This window comes from Vulpes lagopus, chromosome 9 (assembly GCF_018345385.1).
Source record: "Vulpes lagopus strain Blue_001 chromosome 9, ASM1834538v1, whole genome shotgun sequence".
Taxonomy (NCBI): domain Eukaryota; kingdom Metazoa; phylum Chordata; class Mammalia; order Carnivora; family Canidae; genus Vulpes; species Vulpes lagopus.
The window spans coordinates 76745727-76772432 of NC_054832.1; the positions used below are offsets into that span (position 1 = coordinate 76745727).

Consider the following 26706-nt stretch of genomic DNA (forward strand, 5'->3'; position numbering starts at 1 on the left):
AAGTAGCAGCATATCTTGAATGCATACTTTATTATTTTAGTCAACATGTGCAGATCTAACTATAGAATTTCTTTTGCATCTTTTTTTCACTACTATTTGGTCACTTTTTCAGTATCATTTTCTATAAAATATAAGTCTAAAATGAATCTGTATATATGGCCAGTTTTCAGTTTTGAGATTCCTCAATGAATATTTGATAATTTAGTTTAATTTTTATGAAGCAGTTCATCATTATGTAAATACGATAATAATGAAAAAGCTATTAAAGCTTTTATACACATCTCTACAGAAATTGGGTCAATTTTTTTTTATGCCTAAAGATATGATACCTGAAAAATAATGTGGTTCCTTGACATTCTCATGGCCTGAGGGTACTTACAGGGAGGTGTATCTGAATCCTCTGGAATAAATTTACAAAATACTTTTTATGTGGTCTCTAGCCCTGGAAGAGAAGTTTTAAACTTTTCTGCATATTAGTATCATTTGTGGAGTTTTGAAGAATCCCAATGTTTATTCCACATGCCAGACCCATTATTAAATTAGAGTTTGCAGAAGCAGTGTCCCAGTACGAGTATAAGCCCTGAGATAGAGTTCAAAATGATATCTTAGAAATATTATTGATTCGTATACCTATACACGGATTCACATACAACTGATACAGCAAAGATATTAGGGTTTGAAGTGTTGCGCGTGCTGCGGCAACACGATCAGGGTCCTGAGGATAAGGGGATGAGGAAAATAAAAGAAAAGTAAAGAGATGGGGACAGGAGGGACACAGTGGATGATGTCCAAGCAGTGCCAGCTTTATTCAAGGTTTTACAACATTTTATAGCATGAGCAAAAGAAAGCCAAGAAGGTGTTTATTTTTAGCAGGTTTGTGAAACCCCCCAAAGTTCCCCTTTCTCAGCATGCAAGACAGACTCACAGGTGCCAGAAGACCTTGGTAAATAGATAAGCTTGTTGCTCCAGACGTGCATACTTCAAAGGAATATTAGATATGGTAAACAGACCAGCAAGGACAGCACAGACCCTTAGTTACATTTATGACCAGGTCAAAATAAGTTGTACCTATTGTGTCATGTGGGCGATCACGTACAAGCCAGCCCTGAGAACCATTACTCAAGCCCTTTCTCAAGCGTCTACCAACTATTCACCCTTTAGGCTCCCGAGTCTTTTGAGTGAATGAGGGACCCAAGTCCGGGCCTGGTTTCGTTCAGTTACTCCAGCTAGTCCGTGGTCGCTCACATTGAAGCCAACTGCCAAGAAAAAAATCTTGAGACATGGTTGGTGCAAAAAGGTGGTTTTATTAAAGCACAGGCTAGGACCCTTGGGTAGAAAGAGCTATACTGGGTCATGGGGAGTGGTCCATCATATGCTTTCAAGTTGAGAGGGGGGTTAGGGATGGCATAACCCTCCATGTACTTTAGAAACAAAGTTTCCAGGATCCTGAGGGGGCTAGCTATTGTTAGGAAAAGGTTATTAGTATTTAGTAAAAACTCAGTAATGAGACTCTTCAGATGTATATCAGAGGGCCATATGCTTGGAGGATGATTGCCAACATGTATCTTGGGAGGGTAGAGGTAAAGGAAGTTTCCAAAGGAATTTTTACATGTTAAAGTAGACTTAAAGGATTGTGGGGGTCAGGCTAAGATTGCCTTTTGCCCTTAGCAAGGTATTAACGTTGAGGCAGCTGAGTTCCTAGAGGAATGTCACTGCCTCTTTCAAGGACTTGTCAATGGGCTGTAGGTAGTAAGGAAATTTAATAATTTTTCTTCTGCCTTTGTTTCCCACATCACAGCCACAGTTGAGAACCAGTAGTGGTTTCTGAGACCACAGATCAATACTCCTCATAAGCTAGTTGAAGAAACATGGTTCCAGAAAAATCTTTTTTTTTTTTTTTGCCATCCTAACATGTAGCTATATTTTTCAAATTTTAGGTCAAAGAAAGATCTTCCATAGTATCAAATAATGCTAAAGAAGTATCTCCAGTTACACATAAATCTCTATCAGTCACTACTGGTCTGAAAAACTTACAGAAGTTCTAATCTGTGGGAAGAGAAAGTAATTTGGAACTTCCAAAGCTTTACTAATTAAGCACATTTTGGAAAAGCAATCTCTTTTTCATTTTCAACTAGAATTGTGATTTCTATGGCTTTTAAGTCATCTGCAGAGAGACTGCCTCAGAATCAGCTGGGAAACTTGTTAAACATGCAATTTCCTAGACCCCAAGAGAATTGGATTGAGTAGTTTTGGGGGCAAGCTCAGGAGTCAGTGTTTTTAACAAACAACCAGGTGATTCTGATACATTCAAAATCAGTGTGAGCTCCAGCTTATGCAAAGGTACATTCCAGAGGAACTTGGTAGAAAGTTTCAGGAATTCTGATAGCCTCAGATCCCCAGAGGCACAAGTAGAAAAGACTCAGGTTTCACTTTCATGACATTCACAAAATATTCACATAGAGACTTAAAAATGAAATGACTTTGCCATCTCATAGTTGAAGAAAATAGTGCTCATATTTACCTAAATTGTCTTCATCAAATCTTTTGGCCAGATTAGTTGCATCATCATATTTGTAAATCCATTAAGGGTATCCTTTCCTGTAGGTTTGCAGCAGCAGCCATGGGAGAACCAAAATACATCTTGTAGATCTGTTAATATGTGTTTATCCCCCTTCAGATGAGTCTAATGATATTTGCTGGTTTTGCAAATGTAACTCCTAGCTCAAATATTCTGTATGACAGAATGGATTTGAAAAAAATTGTGGTCAAACTTTTTTTTTTTTCGGGGTAGCCTGGGTGGCTCAGCGGTTTAGCGCCACCTTGAGCCCAGGGGCATGATTTTGGGGACCCGGGATGGAGTCCCAAGTCGGGCTCCCTGCATGAAGCCTGCTTCTGCCCCTGCCTGTGTCTCTGCTTCTCTCTCTCTGTGTCTCATAAATAAATAAATAAAATCTTAAAAACACACACACACACACACACACACTTTCTTAGAGAAGTTGCTACCCAGTACATGTGACCTCATTAATCAGAATTTTTCTACAATCACTCTACGTTTTAGAGGCTAAGGCAGTGGTTCTTAATATTTTGAATCAAGGATTTCTTTGAGAATCAGATGAGAGCCTTGGAATTGTCTTACTCAGATACTTGAACAGATATACATGAAATCAAAGTCTCCATAGATTTTAAGAGAATCCATTAACATCCTAAGCTCTTTAAAGCCACACTGCAGTTTAAAAATCCTAATATAAGAAATGTAGTATCTATACAAATTTATAATTTAATAGAATTTTATGTGTTTTTCAGATATCTGTACAAGAATGAAATTCGTGCCCTAGATAAGCAAACATTTAAAGGACTCATATCCTTGGAACAGCTGTAAGTAATAAAAACTTCTTTATTGAATCACTGATGGTTATAGTTCAAATAGAAGCTTTTTAAATGCCATTATATGATAGTTTGGCAATTATTTTAAGTTTTGTCATACAGCTTGAAGGATTGAATATTCTGTGATCAGCTGGATAAAAATCAGATGTATGATCGAGTTGGCATGAGGGCAGGAAGACAGAGAGAGCTCAGATGAATCCCAATTCCTGCATTTATTAGTTGTATGCTATTGGGCAAGTTGCCTTGCCTGAGCCTGTTTCCAAATCTCTGAAATGAAGATATTTCTACTGTGAAGATTAAGATATTCCATGCAAAGAGTTTATTTTATCAATTGACACAAAAATAGGAATTTCATAGAAGGTAATTGAGAGCGGTGACTATTATTAATTTATCAAGTTTATAGACATTTAACCGATATGGGAACTCCCAGAGCTTGAGACCTAGCCTCTTATTTGACAAATTAATAACCAAATCCAATGTTAATTAAATGACTTGTCTAAGGTTAAAAGTCTGTGGAATTATTATTATAACCTAAATCTCCTGACTGCTATCCTATTACACTTTTCAGCACTTGACATTTTACTGCTGGTTTCAAGAAAAGTTTGAAATCTCATAGACTTTAGGTTCACTCTTCAGAATTTCAGGATGAAATATGAATTCTTCAGCAGGAAAAGTTATGTGGTTACACTGCTACTGAATGACAATTTGATGTTTTATTCACATATTTCACTGAATTATTAGTGTCTGTGATGCAAATACTAATTAGATATTTGAAGAAATTTTACTTCATTCATGACAAGCTATGGGATATTTATCAGCTTAGCAATATAGAATGCTCTTTGGTCTTTAATTAATAGAACTTTTAAATACCAGTCTTTTGACTCCCAGCTTTGTTTCCATCTTCAATGTGGCTTCTTATTTTGAAAAGGACATTTACAATCATTTCTGTGATAACCATGATCGTATAACAATCTTTAAAAAAAATCTAGATTTCTTTTTCCTAGAAGGCCACGTGTTAGATTATAGTATTAAAATATGATCAAATACATTTTTAAAAATTATTGTTTTTGTTTATTTCTCCCCTTATTAATTTTCTTTTACATAACTAATGAGCCACCCTATGACAAAGTGTGTTTCTTCATCTTTAGGTAATTTTTACTGTATTATAGAACCACCACAAAAACAATTAACTATAACTTTTTTAATGACAACAGCAAAGCCTTATCACTGTGATATATTTTTCATGAAATATATTTACAGATGTTAAACCATCTGAAAAGTCAAAAATTAACATCTGAAAAGTTCTAATTCTTGTTTAAAGTGTACATAATTCTCATCAGTAAATGCTTTATATTCTGATACTAATTGTTGGTCTTACTAATATTGAGTAATACTATTATTTAAAGCCATGGAAATAGGCATTTCTGCTTGCTAATTTTAAAGCATGATTCCATGCTCTTGTGAATCACTATTCAAAGAGGGCTTTTGGAATCCAAAAATGTAATCTCTAACCTTTTTTTTTTTTATTGGAGTTCACTTTGCCTACATATAGCATAACACCCAGTGCTCATCCAGTCAAGTGGCCCCATCAGTGCCCATTACCCAATCACCCCCACCTCCTGCCCACCTCCCTTCCACCACCCCTTGTTCGTTTCCCAGAGTTAGGAGTCTCTCATGTTCTGTCATCCTCACTGATATTTTCACTCCTTTCCCCTTTATTCCCTTTCACTATTTTTTATATTCCCCAAATGAATGAGACCATGTAATGTTTGTCCTTCTCCGATTGACTTACTTCACTCAGCATAATACCCTCCAGTTCCATCCACGTTGAAGCAAATGGTGGGTATTTGTCATTTCTAATGGCTGAGGAATATTCCATTGTATACATAGACCACATCTTCTTTATCCATCATCTTTCGATGGACACCGAAGCTCCTTCCACAGTTTGGCTATTGTGGACATTGCTGCTAGAAACATCGGGGTGCAGGTGTCCCGGCGTTTCATTGCATCTGCATCTTTGGGGTAAATCCCCAAAAGTGCAATTGCTGGGTCGTAGGGCAGGTCTATTTTTAACTCTTTGAGGAACCTCCACACAGTTTTCCAGAGTGGCTGCACCAGTTCACATTCCCACCAACAGTGCAAGAGGGTTCCCCTTTCTCCACATCCTCTCCAACATTTTTGGTTTCCTGCCTTGTTAATTTCCCCCCTTCTCACTGGTGTGAGGTGGGATCTCATTGTGGTTTTGATTTGTATTTCCCTGATGGCAAGTGATGCAGAGCATTTTCTCATGTGCATGTGGGCCATGTCCGTGTCTTCCTCTGTGAGATTTCTGTTCATGTCTTTTGCCCAGTTCATGATTGGATTGTTTGTTTCTTTGCTGTTGAGTTTAATAAGTTCTTTATAGGTCTTGGAAACTAGCCCTTTATCTGGTACGTCATTTGCAAATCTCTTCTCCCATTCTGTAGGTTGTCTTTTAGTTTTCTTGACTGTTTCTTTTGCTGTGCAGAAGCTTTTTATCTTGATTAAGTCCCAATAATTCATTTGTGCTTTTCTTTCCCTTGCCTTCGTGGATGTATCTTACAAGAAGTTACTGTGGCCAAGTTCAAAAAGGGTGTTGCCTGTGTTCTCCTCTAGGATTTGGATGGAATCTTGTCTCACATTTAGATCTTTAATCCATTTTGAGCTTATCTTTGTGTATGGTGCAAGAGAGTGGTCTAGTTTCATTCTTCTGCATGTGGATGTCCAATTTTCCCAGCACCATTTATTGAAGAGACTGTCTTTTTTTCCAGTGGATAGTCTTTTCTGCTTTGTCGAATATTAGTTGACCATACCGTTGAGGGGCCATTTCTGGATTCTCAATTCTATTCCATTGATCTATGTGTCTGTTTTTGTGCCAGTACCACACTGTCTTGATGACCACAGCTCTGTAGTACAACCTGAAATCTGGCATTGTGATGCCCCCAGCTATGGTTTTCTTTTCTAATATTCCCCTGACTATTCGGGGTCTTTTATGATTCCACACAAATCTTTAGATTATTTGTTCCAACTTTCTGAAGAAAGTCCATGGTATTTTGATAGGGATTGCATTAAACGTGTAAATTGCCCTGGGTAGCATTGACATTTTCACAATATTAATTCTTCCAATCCATGAGCATGGAATATTTTTCCATCTCTTTGTGTCTTCCTCAATTTTTTTCAGAAGTTTTCTGTAGTTTTTTTTTTTTTTTTTTTTTTTTAGTTTTCTGTAGTTTTTAGGGTATAGATGCTTTACCACTTTGGTTAGGTTTATTCCTAGGTATCTTATGCTTTTGGGTGCAATTGTAAATGGGATTGATTCCTTAATTTCTCCTTCTTTAGTCTCATTGTTCGTGTATAGAAATGCCACTGACTTCTGAGCATTGATTTTATATCCTGCCACACTGCCAAATTGCTGTATGAGTTCTAGCAATCTTGGGGTGGAGTCCTTTGGGTTTTCTAGGTACAGGATCATGTCATCTGCAAAGAAAGAATGTTTGACTTCTTCTTTGCCAATTTGAATGGCTTTTATGCCATTTTTGTTGTCTGATTGCTGAAGCTAGGACTTCCAGTACTATGTTGAATAACAGTGGTGAGAGTGGACATCCCTGTCTTGTTCCTGATCTTAGGGGAAAGGCTCCCAGTGCTTCCCCATTGAGAATGATATTTGCTGTGGGCTTTTCGTAGATGGCTTTTAAGAGGCTGAGGAATGTTCCCTCTATCCCTACATCTGAAGAGTTCTGATCAGGAATGGATGCTGTATTTTGTCAAATGCTTTCTCTGCATTTATTGAGAGGATCATATGGTTATTGCTTTTTCTCTTGCTGATATGATGAATCACATTGATGGTTTTATGAGTGTTGAACCAGCCTTGCATCCCGGGGATAAATCCGACTTGGTCATGGTGAATAATCTTAGTGTACTGTTGGATCCTACTGGCTAGCATCTTGTTGAGAATTTTTGCATCCATGTTCATCAGGGATATTGGTCTGTAATTCTCTTTTTTGGTGGGGTCTTTGGTTTTGGAATTAAGGTGATGCTGGCCTCATAGAACGAATTTGGAAGTACTCCATCTCTTTCTATCTTTCCAAACAGCTTTAGTAGAATAGGTATGGTTTCTTCATTAAACGTTTGATAGAATTGCCCTGGGAAGCCATCTGGCCCTGGACTTTTGTGTCTTGGGAGATTTTTGATGACTGCTTCAATTTTCTCAATTTTCAATTTTCTCCCCGATTATGTCTGTTAAGCCTGTTCAGGTTTTCTATTTCTTCCTGTTCCAGTTTTGGTAGTTTGTGTTTTCCAGAAATGTGTCCATTTCTTCTAGATTGCCTAATTTATTGGCGTATAGCTGCTCATAATAAGGTTGTAAAATCGTTTGTATTTCCTTGGTATTGGTGGTGATCTTTCCTTTTTCATTCATGATTTTATTAATTTGAGTCTTTTCCTTTTGTTTTTAATAAGGCTGGCTAATGGTTTATCTATCTTATTAATTCTTTCAAAGAACCAACTCCTGGTTTTGTTGATCTGTTCTACAGTTCTTCTGGTCTCTATTTCATTGAGTTCTGCTCAAATCTTTATTAACTCTTGTTTTATTTGCTGTTCTTTCACAAGTTCCTTTAGGTGCGAGGTTAGCTTGTGTATTTGAGTGCTTTCCAGTTTTTTGAGGGTTGCTTGTATTGTGATGCAGTTTCCTCTCAGGCCTGCTTTGGCTGTATCCCAAAGATTTTGAACTGTTGTATCTTCATTCTCATTAGTTTTCTTGAATCCTTTTAATTCTTCTCTAATTTCCTGGTTGACTCTTTCATCTTTTAGCAGGATGCTCTTTAACCTCCACGTGTTTGAGTTTCTTCCAAATTTCTTCTTGGGATTTAGTTCTAGTTTCAAAGCATTATGGTCTGAAAATATGCAGGGGACAATCCCAATCTTTTGGTATTGGTTAAGACCTGATTTGTGACCCAGTATGTGGTCTATTCCGGAGAAAGTTCCATGTGCACTTGAGAAGAATGTGTAGTCAACTGAGTTTGGATGTAAAGTTCTGTAGATATCTGTGAAATCCATCTGGCCCAGTGTATCATTTAAAGCTCTTGTTTCTTTGGAGGTGTTGTGCTTACAAGATCTGTTATTTGCAGAAAGTGCTGTGTTAAAGTCTCCCAGTATAAGTGTATTATTATCTAAGTATACCTTAACTTTGGTTATTAATTGATTGATATACTTGGCAGCTCCCCCATTAGGTGCATAAATATTCATGATTGTTAGGTCCCCTTGTTGGATAGATCCTTTAAGTATGATATGGTGTCCCTCTTCATCTCTTACTACAGTCTTTGGGATAAAGTTTAATATTTCTGATATGAGGATTGCTACCCCAACTTTCTTTTGAGGACCTTTGAATGGTAAATGTTTCTCTAGCCTTTTATTTTCAGGCTGTAGATGTCCTTAGGTCTAAAATGAGTCTCTTGTAGACAGCAAATAGATGGGTCTTGTTTTTTTTATCCAGTCTGAAACCCTGTGTCGTTTGATGGGATCATTAAACCCGTTCATGTTCAGAGTTACTATGGAAAGATATGAATTTAGTGTCATCATAATACCTATTCAGTCCCTCTTTTTGTGGATTGTTTCCTTGGACTTCCTCTTTCTTTTACAGAGTCTCCCTTAATATTTCTTGCAGAGCTGGTTGGTGGTCACATACTCTTTCAGTTTCTGCCTATCTTGGAGGCTTTTTATTTCTCCTTCTATTCTGAATGAGAGCCTTGCTGGCTAAAGTATTCTTGGATGCATGTTTTCTCATTTAGGACCTTGATATATCCTGCCAGCCCTTTCTGGCCTGCCAGGCTTCTGTGGAGAGGTCTGCTATTAATCTAATATTTCTCCCCATATAAGTTAGGGATCTCTTGTCTCTTGGTGCTTTAAGGATTTTTCTCTTTATCTTTGGAATTTGCGAGTTTCATTATTAAATGTTGAGGTGTTGAATGGTTTTTATTGATTTTAGACCTCTCTATCTTCTGGATCTGAATGCCTGTTTCCCTCCCCTCGTTAGGGAAGTTCTCAGCTACGATTTGTTCAAATATGCTTTCTGGCCCTCTGGTTCTCTTGGCATCCTCTGGAACCCCAATTATACGTGGATTTTTCCTTCTGAGGCTATCATTTATTTACCTTAACCCTTCCTCATGGTCTTTTAATTGTTTTTCTCTTTTGTCCTCAGCTTCCTTCCTTGCCATCAACTTGTCTTCTTTGTCACTCACTTGTTCTTCTACCTCATTAACCCTTGTCATTAGGACCTCCAGTTTGGATTGCATCTCATTGATTTGATTTTTAATTTCAGCCTGATTAGATCTAAATTCTGCAGTCATGAAGTCTCTTGAATCCTTTATGCTTTTTTTCCAGAGCCACTAGTAGCTTTATCATTGTGCTTCAGAATTGGCTTTCTGACATCAAATTGTAATCCAAATTCTTAACTCTGTGGGAGAGAGGACTGTTTCTGATTCTTTCTTTTGTGATGAGTTCTTCCTTCTAGTCATCTTGCTTAGTGCAGAGTGGCTAAAAACAAATTGTACTCGAAAAAATAAATGAAAAAAAAAGGGAAAAAAATGGGGGAAAACAACAAAAAACAAAAAGTAAAACACAAAACAAAACAAACAAAAACAAAAACAAAGGAGAGTTATCCTCTGATTTTATATACTGTAAGTCCTTCAACTTCCCCTGGAGCTTTACAGTGCTGCTTTGTCAAGAACTTGCTCTTCCCTTGTCCTACCAGCTGGTCTTCTGGGGGAGGGACTTGCTGTGCTGATTGCACCTGGGGGAGCTGCCCCGCCCCCTGCCAGGTGCACGGCTCTGTGGTATCTGTTTATCCTGTGAGGTCCCTATTCCCTGGCGGCCTGCTCTGTCCCAGGCACAAGTTGATACAGGGAGAAACACCACCACTGGCGGCGGCCACCTCTCCAGTCCTAGAGTCAGCTCCCGCAGTAACTACCACAGCTCCCAGTCCACAGGGGCCTAGATATTCCGGGGGTGTGGGGCAGTGATCTGCACAGCTCGGGGGCGCCCCGGGGCAGGAGCATCTTCGCTGTCCTGTGTCTTCCCGGCCTCCGCCTGTCCCAAGAGGAGTGCTGGATCCTGGGCTGTGTCCCCCGGTGCCCTGGGCCCCAGGGCCTGTGCCGCTGGAATCGTGCTCCTGGGGCCCCGCAGCCCCCTCGTTCGGAGCCGCTGCCTGAGCCCCCAAGGCCCCGCAGCTAGTGCTCCAGCCCTTTATGGAGCTCGGCTCGCAGTCTGTGGCATGCCCCATCCCCGGGTGCAGTTCCTCTGTTAGTGACCCCGGGAACCTGGCGGCTCCACTGTCCCTCCTGTGATCCTGCTAAAGTTCCCTGCAAGCGCCTTTCTCTCTGGGTAGCTTGTTAAAGTTCCTGCTTCTCCAAGACTGGGCTCTCCTGTCCTGGAGGCACCTGCGCCTGGCCTTAGCCTGGCTCCTCACAGGGGCCCCTCCCCCACTTGATACTTGCTTGCTTGCTTTGCTTGCTTTCTTGCTTTCTTTTTCCATCTTCCTACCTTGATAGAAATGCGAACTCTTCTGAGTGTAGCATTCCAGCTTGTCTCTCTTTAAATCTCAGGCCAAATTCATAGGTTTTCAGGATGATTTGAAAGTTATCTAGGTAAGTTGGTGGGGACAGGTGACTTGGGGACCCTACTCTTCCGCCATTCTTGCCCCGACCCCTCTGTAATCTCTAATCTTTGGAATTTTTCATAATTTTAATTACAGCTCTGAAAGCCAAATCATTTCAGTATATCTCTATAAAACTAAATAAGAGCTTGAGGTCCCTGAAATACTTGTTCCTTAACATTTATATCCATGGTCTTTTAATGATTCTTATTGTACATAATCCTTTTTGAGGAAGGGATGGGCACATGATAAACGTTTGCTTAGCCTTGCAAATGTAGTAGGGCATTGTAATGATTGCTTATATTCAGTATGAAAATATACTTTTTGATTTTCCCATAGTCTTTAAGACATAGTCTGTGAAAACATGGGAATAAGAAGTAAGGAAAGGATATTGGAGAAGGATTTTTTAGTCTAATCCTTTTTTTGTCAATTGAAAATTTGGTATAAACTACATTCTTTTGTTTTGTTTTGTTTTTAGATTTCATTTATTTATTTGAGAGAGAGGGAGCATGAGTGGTGGGGAGGGGCAGAGGGAGATAGGGAAAGAGAATCTCAAGCTGACTCTGTGCTGAGCATAGAGCTGATGGGGGGGGGGGGGCTTGATCTCAAGACCCTGAGATCATGGCCTGAGCTGAAATTAAGAGTCAGAGGCTTAGCCAACTAAGCCACTCTGGTGCCCCAAGCTATGTTCTTTTTAAAAAATACTTTATTGCGGTACTATTGACATACAAAAGGCTGTGCATACTTAATGTAGACAACTTGATGAATTTGGAGATAAGTATACACCTATGAAACCATTGCCACAATCTATGCCCTAAACATATCCATCACTTCCAAAAATTTCCTCCCATTCCCCTAGTTATTATTATTTTTTATAAGAACACATAACATACCCTCTTAGCAAAATTTTAAACATACAATTCAGCCTTCAGTCCTAAAACTATAACATAGCCAGAAGAATACATAGAGAAAATCTTCTTGACTTTGGTCTTCAGTGATTTCTTGGATATGAAAGCAAAAGCACAGGCAAGAAAAGCAAAAATAGACAGAGTTACATCAAACTACAAAGCCAATGAGTGGCCAATGAGTACATGAAAATATGCTCAATGTCACTAATTATCAGGGAAATGCAAATTAAAACCATGATGTGACGTGACCTCACACTTGTTAGGATGGCTATTACAAAAAAAAAAAAAGTGTTCGTGAGGATGGTGTAAAGGAAAGAGAGTTCCTTGAACAGTGTTGGTAGGAATATAAATTGGTACAGTCACTATGGAAAAAATATGGGGGTTTCTCAAAAAATTAAAAATAGAATTACCATTTGATCTACCAATCCCACTTCTGAGTATTTATTCAAAGAAGTTGAAATCAGAATCTCAGAGATACCTGTACTCCCATGTTCAATGCAGCATTATTTACAATTGCCATCTGTCCAGTGACAGATGAATGGATAAGGAAAATGTGGTATATACATACAATGGAATATTATTAAGGCTTAAAAAATAAAGAAATCCTGCCATTTGTGATAACATGGACGAATTTGGAGGACATTATGCTAAGTGAAGTAAGGCTAACAGATAAGGACAAATACTATGCAATACCACCTATAAGAGAAATCTAAATAGTCCAACTCACAGAAGAAGAGAGTAGAATAGTGGCACCGGGGAGTGAGGGAGAGAGAAATGAGGAGGTATTAATCAAAGGGTACAAACTTTTAGTATGCAAGATGAATAAAACCTAGAGATCTACTGTACAAAATAGTGACACACATTTGGCTTTAAGGACAAACATGTTGCTCTAAGGATAAAAGCATTCTACTTTAAGGATAAATGTTTTCTTTATATTCCACTAGATTATCTTCTATGTATTGATGACATGAAGAGAAATTTTGTGATTAAACACAACAAAGTTATAAATTAAAGCATAAATGTTGTTTTAAGCATTTATAAGGCATAGTTATTTCTGAGGAATAATTTATATTCTTATATTTATTGTGACTGAACAGTAGATAGAATAAGGAGTAATTATCTTTATAGGAATTTTATAGTAAAAGTAATATAATAGTATTTATAATATAATAGTATTATAGTAATATAATAATATACTATATAATATAATATATATGGGAATATATATTAATATACTATATAATATAATATAATAAAATATATAATAATATATTATATATAATTATAATAACATAATAATATATAAGTAATATAGTAATTATATTTATAGGAATTAGAATTATTTATGTAGGAAAATATAATGATTACATATTAAGAAAGTATTAAATGAATAAATTTGTGAGGATTCAATTAATTTTACCAAAGGTAAAGACCATTTCCTTGGGCATAATTTTCCATTTTATATATATTTTAACACCACTATTTAAGGAGGATAGTATCTCCAAGGCATGTTTTTATCCTTACAAATGACACAGAAGACTTTAATGCTTCTACCTTTCAGAACAAGAGTAATGACTGTATTCTTAGAAAGCACAGTTTAATATTTCTTGTATTTTTAGTCAGTCATATTGCTTTCAATTACTCTTCTTCATCCAAGATTTCTGCCTTTATTCTGCTGACACAATGGACATATTTTTGTTATTTATATATTTTTGTTAATAAATTTCCCATCCTCTCTCCTTAATAGGCATAAAATATCTCCTGTGAAAATAGTAGCTTCCAGTAATGGTCCTCATGTGACCACTGAACTAAAAGTGATATTATCCATTTTAGCTAGTCAGTATTGTTTAACTTACATTTCCTTTTCAATATATGACTTCATATTCCTTACTTTTCCTTTCTTTGGATTTTACTTATTGCTAAATGGTGTATTTTATCTAGAGCATTTCTATTAGGTAACAACAGGCGTTCATACTTGTGTTAAACTGTTATATTTTGCTCCATGCTTTAAATATTAACATCTTATTCCATTGTCTACTGAAATTATGGAAAGAGGCAGAACAGTGTTTCTGAGAACATAAGATTTTAGAAATTAAGCTATATTAAGTTTGATTTGACTAAACATGTGTTGCACTTACTGTTTAATCTTGAGCATTTCACTTTACAATTCTAAACCTTATTTTCCTTTTATTGTTTTTTAAATGAGGATAATAGTAGCTATTTGCCAGGCTGACTCTGAGATCTAGGGATAATATATATGAAACACTTGGCAAGAGTTGAAATAACAACTATGATTTAAAAAAAAAAAACTATGATTTTTATAACTATATTTATTATTATTTTGTGATTATTATTTCACTAATTATTTTCTGCACAACTTTTAAAAAGAAATAGCTTATTTATTTAAGAAACAGCTGATATTAATAGTGTATTCTTTTTTTTTTTAATTTGTTTATTTATCTGAGAGAGAGATTGAGGGAGGGCAGAGGGAGATGGAAAGAGAAACTCACGCAAACTGTGCTGAGCGTGGAGCCTGAAGAAGCCTGATCTCATGACCGTAAGATCCAGACCTGAGCCGAAACCAAGAGCTGAATGCTTAACTGACTATGCTGTCCAGGTGTATTTTTAAATACAAAATTAAATTTAGCTAGTGATAGGAAGTATTATTGACTTAATGTCTTTGACCTTTCTTGATCTGTTTAGTTTATTTTAAAGGACTCTCCATTTCATTACTTAATATAAGCCATATGACTGTAAGTGCTAACAAGATGCAATCGTTTTAAACATGTAAATATATCAAATCACAAAGTTAATATTTCAAAGCTTTTTAAAAGCTTCTTATTTTTTAAAGATGCCTCAAGCCTAATTACAATTTTTTAAGTCTAAAATTACAAGGAATGGCATAGTTATTGGATTCCATAGGAATGGAATAACTAGCATAATGCTTTTGGATTTATAGATACTTGGAAAATACAAAAATTCTGACTGGAACAAAAGAATATGTGGGTAAAGCTTTAGCTCATTCGTTGCTTGAAAGCCCTGCATTAGAGCCACTTTGGGCTTATGCACATTGTCAATGCCATTCATACAAAGACCACTAGGAAAAGCGCCATAGTTTATAAACAAGTTGAGTTTGTCACTCATTACATGAGTGGGACAATGAATGAGAACACAATGCTGTGGGAGTCATGGGGAGTATCAGTAAGAGGATGTTAGAAAAAAACATAAACTTAAACTTTGGCTAGATGATTTTGGAGAGAGAAAGAAGGCAGACATTTGCTCTAAATTGAATAGTGCCAGAAAATGTGCATCAATTCCATGACTCTGTATCTTAATAAATCTTGTCTATAGAGAGGGAATATTATAATGAGTATAAAGCTATAATTAGTATGGGTATAGCATTTACTCAATCTTGCCAAAAGAAGAGGGCGCTTGGTATTTTTGTGAGTGGCAAAGTAACCTTGTTTTTTTTTGTTGTTGTTTTTTGGGTTTGTTTTTTTTTTTTTTTTGTCCTTAGACAAAATTAGGAAGTAGCCTTGTTTTGTCCCATTTTATGAAGGTCTCAGGGTAACCTTGTCTTAGCTTGGATACTGTGAGATTATGTTCAGTAGACTACCATGGCCTATCCGTGAGTTACAGGCCAGCTTCTGAATGTCAAAGATAATCTTTCTTTTTTTGTTTTTCCTTTCTCAAGATAAACTAGAGCCCAGAATTCAGAATAGAATATAGATCATTATGGTGGTAAAGATTCATAAAAAACTTTCTTCAAAATGATCCTTCCATCATGATGCCTAGTAACTTATTCTCAGTGTAAAGAGCATCTTTGATGTATAATATACGAAAAAGTTGCATTGATTTATAAACACAGACAAATTTCTCCTTTTGACTATGATATTTTAGGAGAGAGCAGATTTACATTCTGCTTTTAAAAACTGGAAAACCAGACAAAATATATAAGCCAGCAGCTTTCAGGCATTGGACAATAGGCAGCAAAGAGCTGTGATCCATTACACAGGGACACGTGATGCAATCTCTGTGATTGTCATAGAGGCAGTTTCCAGGTTGAAGCACAGGGAGGGTTACACAGCCAGAGACTGGTTGAGTTGAGAAGACAAAGATTGGAGTTTTGGGATCCTGGCATGGTGAAAACTGGTGACATGGGGCACCAAAAAACACAAAACTGCAGAGGGGGCCCTGGATATTTATAGGGGCCTCTCCTACTCTTTAGCTGATCAGTACATTTTACAAGAAACTACCTGTGTACAGAACAGAACTACTGGAAAGCTCTAGGTCAAAAATTCCCAGAAATTCCTACATGGGGCTGAGAATAGTTTGTGGTACTAGCAGATGGTATGGAAGGACCTGATGTTACATAGCACTGGGTAAAGTCCTCAGTAGAGTGTCACCTTAATAGAAGGGCTAAATGAGTCCTAATATGAAGACTACTTGACCTCTCCAGTACAGGTTAAAACAAACCAGAGGGAATCAAACTGCTCTCAGATAATATAACTGTATCAGAATGAAGTCCACTATTCATCAAGAAAATGCAACAAAATCCAGCACCCTATAACCGAACATTTACAATTCTTATGATTCAATAAAAAATTGCCAAGCAAGCACATCAAGCCAGGGTTATAAAACCAAGAAACCAAAACCTTATTGTACTAAAAGATGAAATAAGCAAATAGAACACTCTTATGTCAATAATTGATAGAAAAATAGACAGAAAAATCACTAAGCATATAGGAGACCAGAATAACCGTATCAACCAACTTGACCTAACTGAAAGTCATAAGGCACTCCACCTTAAGCCTGAAAAATATACAACATGTACAACATTTGCAAGTACACAAGGAACATTTACCAAGATAGATCATATTCTAAGCTATAAAATAATTCTAAATAATTTTCTTTTTTACAACAAATGGATTTATATGAATAGGGAGAATTGCAATTTGGAACAAGAGAGCTATAGTAAACCATAGGCAAGTCCAACAAACAAAGGAGAAAATGTTATTTCATGGGGAAAGAGGGGGTTGGAACAGTTGTTTTGGACAAAAGTCTATTGGAGAAAAGGAAGAGCTCAGGGTAATGATGGTTCTCATTGGCTGAGTTGCTGGGGTAGTTGATTTCTTATAGGAGATGCAATTTGTATCTTTTCCTGTTGTGGCCTATAAATTGATGATTCTTTCTTGTTGATGATTCTTCTTTTGTGGTCTGTAACCCACACTTCTTCCTGTAATTAAAGCAAAGTAATAACATGTGAAAGAAAGCTCCTCCTTCTGGCCTCCTGAATCCATTTTAATGAGGTTTCTCTTTACAACGTTTCACATTTCCTTCTTTTGATCAAGATCTTTACAAACACCAGTGATCAAGAGTCAGTTCTTTTAAAATTCAGTTGCCTTTTGTTCCTTGGTACCAGAAAGAACTTTCCCTGGGTGTCATATCCCATATCAGAAAGAAACTGTATAGCCTGGAAACCTACTGAGGTCACATGCAAGTTACAAGGGGGTAGGAGGGAGAACTCTCAGGTACTTTCATCTATAGTCCATATTTATGGGTATATTGTTTTTACAAAGGTTTGACAGGCAACAAATACAGAATCAAAAGTAACATGACAATTTCCAGTTGTACAATGGTTCTAAATCAGCATCCTAAGTTTGAAAGTAGCCTACTGAAAATATTTATTGGCATATATTCTGACTTAGGGGAGAAAATTCTCCCTATGGAGGCAAACCTGGAGTCATATTTGCCTCCTGAAAGTCCCTATTTAAAGTGGCTCTGAAAGCAGAATAGTGGATACTGAAAGATCACACTGAAAGAACTAACTGAGTGCATTTGGGAAGATGCAGTGTAGGTATAAACAAGAAGCATATAGCTGGATAAACTTTTTGCAAGACAGCAAAACTTCAAAAAAATTTTTTTTTCAAAAACATTTTAAAACAATATTATTATCTCAAAAGAACTATTTGGAACTAAATGTGTTGCCAATAGTATAGTCTGTAAAGTTATAAATTCACAAATCGTGAATTTGGATAAGAATGCAGAGTCCGTTGCATAAAGATGTGGTATATAAAAATAATGGAGTATTACTCAGCAAATAAAAGAAATCTTGTCATTTGCAACAACATGGAGGGACCTAGAGGGTACTATGCTAAGTGATAGAACTCAGAGAAAGACAAATACTGTATAATTTTACTTATATGTGGAATCTAAGCAAACAACAGAAACAGACTCATAGATAAGAGAAATAGATTATTGGTCAGAGAGGAGGGGATGTGGCACAGATGAAACAAATGAGATTATAAAGTATAAACTTCCAGCTATAAAAATGATTAAGTCATGGTGATGGATTCAACATAGAGACTATAGTCAGTAATACAATAATAATGACTTTGTATGGTGATGGTAACTAAACTTATGGTGGAGATCATTCTGTAATGTGTAAAAGTATCAAATTGTTATGATGTACACCTGAAACTAACAGGACATTATGGTAATTACATATCAATAAAAAGTGAAAAGAAAAAAGTAAAATTTGAATATTGTGAAAACAATAAAAATAATCATCCTTTGGTAGAGTAATCTTTTCACAGTGTACTCCTGGAAGAGAAAGCCCTTAAGCATCATGCCTTTAACTTGGAAATTTTTTCTGTTGGAAATGACACTTCCAGAAAGACTCTCCTCAGCCTTGCTGAAAAGGTCCCTATCATGTACTGCTGACCAACTCTTGTGCCACCAAACTCCCAGGAGTAGACTTGGATTCCTGTGACACGTCTAAAGACAGCACCAAACCCTAACTGGACCTACACACCATTGGGTGACCTGAAAATATATTTCCTGGAAATGAAGTAGATGACATCTGATGAGACAGCATTCCCAAAATGTCTGGACCAGACTGGTTAGAAGGTTCAGGAAATTTCCGAGGATGGAAATCATGCAAATATCTTTTTCTGATAAAACAGAATTAAACTAGAAGACAATAATACAAAGGTATTAAATCAATTTCAAATAGCTAAATCTACCAAGGAATTCAAAGAAGAAATTACAAGAAAAATTAGGAAATCTTTTGAATAAAATAAAAATAAAATGACAACATACTAAAATTTTGAGAATGTAACTAAAGTTGTGGCTAGATTGAAAGTCACAAAATTAAATACTTATATTTGAAAATAATGAAGGTATTGGTGACCCTACTTTCTACCTTAAGAATCTAGATGATCAGAGCAAATTATATCCAGAGTAAGCAGAAAGAAGAAAATAATGAAGATGAGTTAAAATCAAAGAAATTGAAAATAGAACCACAATAGAGAAAAATGAATACACAAAAATCTGATTCACTGAAAAAGCAACAACACTGATAGACCGTCAGCCAAATTATCAGATAAAAAGGAGAAAGTACAATTTACCAATACCAAGAATGGGGTGCATCAATACAAATACTATAAAAACACTAAATGGATAATAAGGATTTATCAGGAACAATTTTCTTCCAATAAACTAGACAACTTAATGAAATGAAAAAAATATTTTTGAAAGATATAACTTAGAAAGTTTACTCAAAAACAAAGAAATAATATTTAACCATATATATTATTAATGCATAGGTAATAAATCACATATATAATTAAAACATTTTCAAATAAAAATAAATTCCACATCCAGGTATCTTCATTGGTGAATTGTTACATTCAAGGAAGAAATAAATCTAATTCAATACAATTTTTTAAAAAAGTAAAAGAGGAATACTTCCCACCTCATTTTGAGTTGCAGTCATTTTATGACACCAGAGTCAGACAAAAGCATTACAAGAAAAAAAAAAGAAAAGAAAAGAAAAGAAAAAAGAAAAGAAAAAAGAAAAGAAAAGAAAAGGCCTGTATCCCTCATTAATGTAGATGCAAATTCCTTAACCAAATATTAAAAAAATCAAGTCTAGCAAATTTTCTGAAATGCACAATAAATAAATCATGCACAAGTACGTTTAAGGAATATAGGTTGGTTTAACATTTGAAAACCAAAAATACATTCTGCCACATTGATAGATTAAAGAAGAAAAGATCTATGATCATCTCAATATATGCATAAAAATATTTGGCAAAATTCGACACCCATTCATGATAAAAATCTTCAGCAAATTTAGAATGTGTGGGAATTTTCTCAATCTGATAAGCAACATCTAAGAAAGGTCCTTGTCTAACTTTGTATTCAATGGTAAAAAATACTCAAGTACTTTACTCTTAAGGTTGGGAACAAAGCAAGGATGAAAGGAAATAATGAAAGATGTTCATCATTCTGAGTCACTAGGGAAATACAGAATGAAACTCCATGAGGTACCAATATACACCTTTGGGAACGGCTAACATTAAACACACGGAAAGCACCAAGGGGGAGTGCCTGGAACTCTCTCACACGTTTGCTTCTGGGAATGCAAAACTATAGCCACTTTGAAACTCTACTTGACAATTAAGAGTTTGGACACCGCAATTTCACTTTTCAGTGAAAATATTTATCCCAAAGAAATAAAATATATTTCCACACCAAGACTAGTACTTGAATGATTATAGCATATTTATTAAAATAGTCCTGGATTAAAAACAATGCAAATGTCCATCAACTGCTGAATGGATCAACAAATTAAGATATATTCATACAGCGAGAAAACACTCAGTAATAAACAAGGACAAACTACTGATATAACATCATGGATGAATTTCAAACGCATACGCTAAGTGAAAGGAGCTAGATAAGTAAGACTTTATACTGTCTGGTTACATTGACATTTCATTCTAGGAAATGCACAACTATAGTGGCAAAAAGCAGGTTTGTGGTTTCCTGGAGCCAGGGGTGAGTGGGAAGTAGGACTGGCTGCAAAGTATATGAGAACGTTTTGAAGGGTCATGGAAATATTAAAATATTATATCTGTGATGCTAGTTAAATGGTGTATAAATTTATCATAACTAATTTGCATACTTCAAATTGGTGAATTGTTATCATATGTAACTTATACCTCAGTAAATATGACTTAAAAATAAACAAAGACAAATATATATCTCATTATTATTTACCAGATGTTTCCATGCATTTACCCTCATTCCCATTTTTATTTGCCAAATCTGTGATTTCTTATACTGGCTTATAGTTAAGTCTTGAAGTCAGAAAACAAAATACCTCCAATTTTTATTTTCTTTTTAAATACTGTCTGTGCTCGCATATATGTTTTAGAATTAGCTTGTTCATTTATATCCTCTGGCCACCACTCCACTACCACCAAGTAAAAGCCCCTGAAGAGATTCTGATTGGAATTACATTAAATCTGTAGATCTAGCTTCTCAGAATGTCTGTCACCAAACATACCATATGTAGATTCAGACCAGACATAATAAAATGCATTATTTTGGGTAGAATTATATCCAAAGCAAAAATTTGTCACCTAAGTACTTGGGTAAAATCAAAGCATATCTTTGGCCGGTAACAGCATCACCTATATCTTGGGCGAACTTTCCTGGAACTGAGCAACTTGAGGCTGGATGTGCAGTTACAAGGGACTGCAATTAAAAAAAAAAAAAAAAAAAAAAACCCAAGGGACTGTAATTTGATGCTATTTTCTGAGCATCACTAAAATTCAATTTTGAAGCCCCTTTCTAGGAACAGTTCTGTTCTTGTCTCAATTAATTTTGTCTTTCCAACTGGCTTTGTGACTATGTTTGAGATATATTTGATGAGAAAATAACAATACAATATTCTCTGTTGTTTATACTCCACAACATCCCACTCTGGGTCTGGGATTGGCTTTCCCAATCCAGTCCATAGCACCATCCTATTTCCTCACCGATGTACCCTGACATGAAGCTAAGTCTGGCAAACTCTTTTTTGGGCACTGCATGAAAAGAAAGCTTTGAGGACCTTTCCCTTTTCTGCACAATTCTAGATAAAATCTGTAAGACAAAGAAAAACCCTGACTTTGAAATGTCCAAGTTTGTTCTTCAATAGCAAGTAGATACTAAAAACAGAGAAGTTCTCTGATTTGGGGGAGCTCTCCAAGGTTTCCTAGGGAAAGGCCCAGACACTCACACTGAGAAATAGGTCGATGGGGGTGGGGTTGAGTATTTCTGATCTCTCCTGTCACCCTGTGCTTACACATAGGCTATTTCTGATGGGCTGGGATCAGAGGGAAGGAAGGCACTTGTGACAGACTTCAAGCACTGCTGTTGCTAAAATGTCTGGAGAGGAGAACAAGACTTGTGGGTTTGAGTATGTTTTGCGGGCATTCTGTAAACAATTGCTGCCAATTAATCTGTGTTTGGGTTTTTGATTGAATTTCCTTTTCTAGCTTATGCTTTAAGAGGACAGTTTGTGGATTAGTGTTTCTAAAGTTAAAACTTTCATCTGCCTTGCAACGTGCTCAGTAGTGTTCCTGAACCAGAGAATATCCAGCCTGGCAGCATTGTGAGAACCACCCAGGGAGCTCGTAAAAATAGCACTGTCTGCCCGCCCTTGCAATAAATCAGAATCCCAGGAGGAGGGTGCTGGCATTGAGAGTTTCTTTTCAAGTCCCCTGGGAGATTCTAATGTGCAGTCAGGATTAAGAATTATTATCTTTGCCTTAAAGGTATTATATATCCTCAAGATACTATCCAAGTCCTTACCTAGGGTTTGTGTCCTATTTTGCCTGCAACTCTCTCCTAACAACCATCTACCAAGAGCTTATAGACCCTGTTATTCAGAGTCCACCTTTAACTGGCATTAAAGATGTGCCATGTACCAACCAAATGAACACATTAGATTTTGGTATTAAATGAATTATTATAAATATTTGGGTTCAAGTACTTAAATAGAAATCATCTCAACCTGTTTTTCCATACTGCAGAGCACTTGTGTCACTGAAGTCACTTTCTCTCCTCCTGTCCATTCCTGATGTAATTGCATGAAAGCACTGGTGTGTGTGTGTGTGTGTGTGTGTGTGTGTGTGTGTGTGCGCGCGCACGTGCAGTGGGGGCAGGCAAGGGCAGGCTTCTTCAGTTCTGTTTAATGTTACAGCAAATATTGTGTTTGGCTAGCATATACTTTTGAAAATTGGTATCATAAAATTTGTGAAAGAAGAATCCAAAAACTTAACAAAATAAATGCAGTTATGTTTACTAAAAAGAAGATTTGGATTATTTAGCAAACAAGATACCTTTATTGGCCAATAGACTAGAATACTTGGCTCCGTCACCTCTCTGTGCTCTGGTCTGTATCCTATACTCTTCTGGACCTTTCCTATTTCTCATTTGCCTTTTACTTACCCTCCTTCATGATACCTTTCCTTTAAGGATATGCTCCAGTTTATCTCACAAAGCCCATTCTTGAGCCTACATGACCATGTAAGTACTATTCTCTTTCCTCTCTGTTTGTATATCAAATATACATTGCACTGTGACAGAAAACTCAGCTTAAATTTGCCTAAGCAAAAAAGGGAACGTGTAATCTAATGATTTCCCAAAAGAGAGGGTAAAACAAACCAAAAAACCCCTCAGAAACAAAACAAAACAAAATAAAATCAAGATGCTATCTATGCTCCACTCCTGCTCAGATGGCAAAAATGGTAAACAATACCACACATGTTATCAGGCTTCTTATCAGGCTTCGTCATTAACACAGTGGTTTTGTAACCATTATGGTACCTAATTCTCTGGTAACTGTGAAGCAAATGTTTCTATCATAAAAGTCAAAGAAAAAGAGAAAAGTCTCCAAAAAGAATTGGAGAATATGAAGTCAAACGCCCTGCGCATTGTTGCACACTTATAGCCTGTAGTAGAGTAAGATAAATATTAAGGTTCTTTGATTCTGATTCTTTTGAGTCTTTATGAGAATATCACTCTCTAATACTGTAAAAATAACAGGGTTTCTACTTTAGAAATATTTTACCCTTTTTTTATTCTGATTATTTCTCAAGTGGAAATAATAAACGTTTATGGAGTCGATGTTTCTAGGGGATCTCTATGGCCCTTAAGAGAAGTATGTCTTCTCAACAATAGGTAGAGCCTGTGGCTCATCTGCATATTCTGCACAGTAGACAGACCAGGCCCATGGCCTCAATTATTATAACAACTTCATCTTCACACAAATCTATAGCAAAGACTTGCAGACTGTGATGCCAAGGTTCAGTCAACAACAGATTATACATTAAACAGCATTTAGGGCATGTTCTTGCTAATTGGGACATCTTCAACTGAGTGTGGCTGGTGACAGAGGAAGACACTTCACCATTACTTTATGATTGGAGTTTGGCGGTGACTGACTCCTGTTTCTGTACTCAAACTTGTGTGCCATCCACTGAGATATCGATGAGAGTCACCATGTATTTCTTGAATGCATCCTTCTCTCAAGTCTGAATCTTTGCAGATGCTCTTTGCTATTCCTAGAATCCCTTCCCTGTCTTCTTTGCTTGACTCAGTGACTTGTTCAGTCATCCTTATAAGTCAGGGCTGTGTCTGACAAGTAATACAGTGTCTCCTGCTCCACCGTTCTGCTCACCTAAAAGATCTTTGTTTTTATATCGTATTTGCTATTGAATACACTTGCTTTTCTCCCAGAGACGAGCCTCTGGGTCCCATGTGGTTCCTGCCACCAGGCAGGGGTCTGAGATCTCTGCACTGTGCTAGCCTCCCAGCTGCTTCAGATGTGACCCTCAGAATCTGATGGCTGGCAGGTATGTTATCTACTCCCCTTCAGTATATACTGGACAAGAAGACAGGGCAACAAACAAGATAATAAATATCTTAGAGAAAGTAGAGGCTTTGTAGCCCACAGTTATACGTGGTCTATGTGGATACAGCATCTTGCTGGGCAAAGATATCGAGGACTCCCTTCTCTGGTTATAAATAAGTTGGTAGCCCTACACGGACTCTGGCTAAACCCTTTCTTGGGATGTGTTGGGAGATAGTCTTGCCTGTGGGCTGGACTATTTCAGCAGCCTAGTCCATTGGTGTCAGTCCAGAGGCTTAGGGATTACGTTAATGATTTAACAGTCACAGGCTATAGACTTCCCCTTCTGGGCTTTCCTATGATTACAATTGGTTGATTGATTGATTGATTCATTCATTCATTCATTCATGTGCACATTCAAACTATTTAAGTGACTCCTATGTGCTAGATATTTTTGTAGACATTGGAAATCAGTGAATAAAACAGAAAATACTAGCCTTAGGGTGCATGCTCTTCTTGGGAGGAGAGACCAAATACAGAAGTTTCATGTGTGGAATGGCAGGGAGATAGTTGTGGTGCTACTGTACAAGGATGTGAGGGTGAGTTGTGGTGTTAAACAGGATGGGTGGGGGCTCACAGTGAGGGGTGTTTGAACAGAGATCATAAGGGAGACAAGGAACCATCTAGGGACAGAGCATCCCATGCAGAGGATAGGTGCAAAGGCTCTGAGGTAGAAACTAAGTTGGTGAGTTGTGTTTAAGGAATACCAGGGAGCTAGTTGGGCTGAATTTCAGGGTGAGTGGGGTGCAGCAGAGAGATGTGGGCTGCGGTGGGTAGTTGGTAGAAGCATTGTAGTAACTGGCTTCTTTCAGAGTGAAAGAAGAAAGATACTGGGAATTTTGAGCTGAGGACTGACAGACCTGAATTATGTGTAAAATAATCATTCTAGCTTCTTGGAATTATTCAGTAGGGAGAAGGGAAGAATCCTAAAGGTCAGGGTGGTGGAAGTGGGGAGAAGTATTTCTATTCTGGGTGTTTGTTGAAGATTGGATTTCCCGAAGAACTAATTTATAAGGTGGGAGAAAGAAGAGAATGTCTCCCAAATTCTTGGCCTAGATGAATGGTTCTTCATAGAGGATTTTGTAATTTCGCCTCCCCTGGGCATCACTTGGCAACATGTGGAGGCATTTCAATTGCATAGCTACAGGAATCTACTGGGTAGAAGCCTGGGATGCTGCTAAACATCCTGTAACACATGGTACCCCCCCAACCCTCAGTCGTTAGCCAGCCCCAAATGTCAACAGTCAGGATTGGAAAACCCTGGCCCAGAACAGGTTTCATTTACTGCAATGTGGAAAATGCAGGAGATGTGGTTAGGGTTAAGACTGACACTCACACTTACACTCACACTCCACTCACACTCATGCTCCCCTCCACTCACAATCACACTCAATCTCCATTTGGACATGTGACACTAGAGGTGCCAGTTGGATGTTTCAGGAGAGATGGAGGCAGGCCACTGGGCATGTGTATTTGGAGTTGAGCAGAGGCCCAGACTGGAGATCAGTTTGGGGTCTCTTCATTGTATGGATAAGATTTAAGCCCACCAGGTGGATGAGATGAATTATGGAGGTGTGGCTAGAACAAAGAAGAGATCTAAATAAAAGAGTTTTCCTTACTCTGAACTTATTTTACGGTTTCTTAAGATTTTTTGGTAGTTAGACCAATTTTTAAAAGATATTTTTTATTTAAATTGAGCATTTGGAAGATGGCGGAAGAGTAGGGTCCCCAAGTCACCTGTCCCCACCAAATTACCTAGATAACCTTCAAATCATCCTGAAAATCTACGAATTCGGCCTGAGATTTTTTTTTAAGGTTATTTATTTATTTATTCATAGAGATGCAGAGAGAGAGAGAGAGAGAGGCAGAGACATAGGCAGAGGGAGAAGCAGGCTCCATGCAGAGAGCCTGACGTGGGACTCGATCCCGGGTCTCCAGGATCATGCCCTGGGCTGCAGGCAGGCGCTAAACCGCTGGGCCACTGGGGCTGCCCCCGGCCT

General features: G+C 37.3%; 1 protein-coding gene across 1 annotated transcript in view; it reads left to right on the forward strand.

The window, feature by feature from the left end:
• Positions 1–1559: 1559 nt before the first annotated feature.
• Positions 1560–26706, forward strand: part of PXDNL (peroxidasin like) — a 166006-nt gene continuing 140859 nt past the window's right edge. Inside the window, 3 exon segments of the mRNA XM_041768612.1 lie at positions 1560–1580; positions 2678–2733; positions 3304–3375. Coding sequence (XP_041624546.1) covers positions 1560–1580; positions 2678–2733; positions 3304–3375 — 149 coding nt within the window.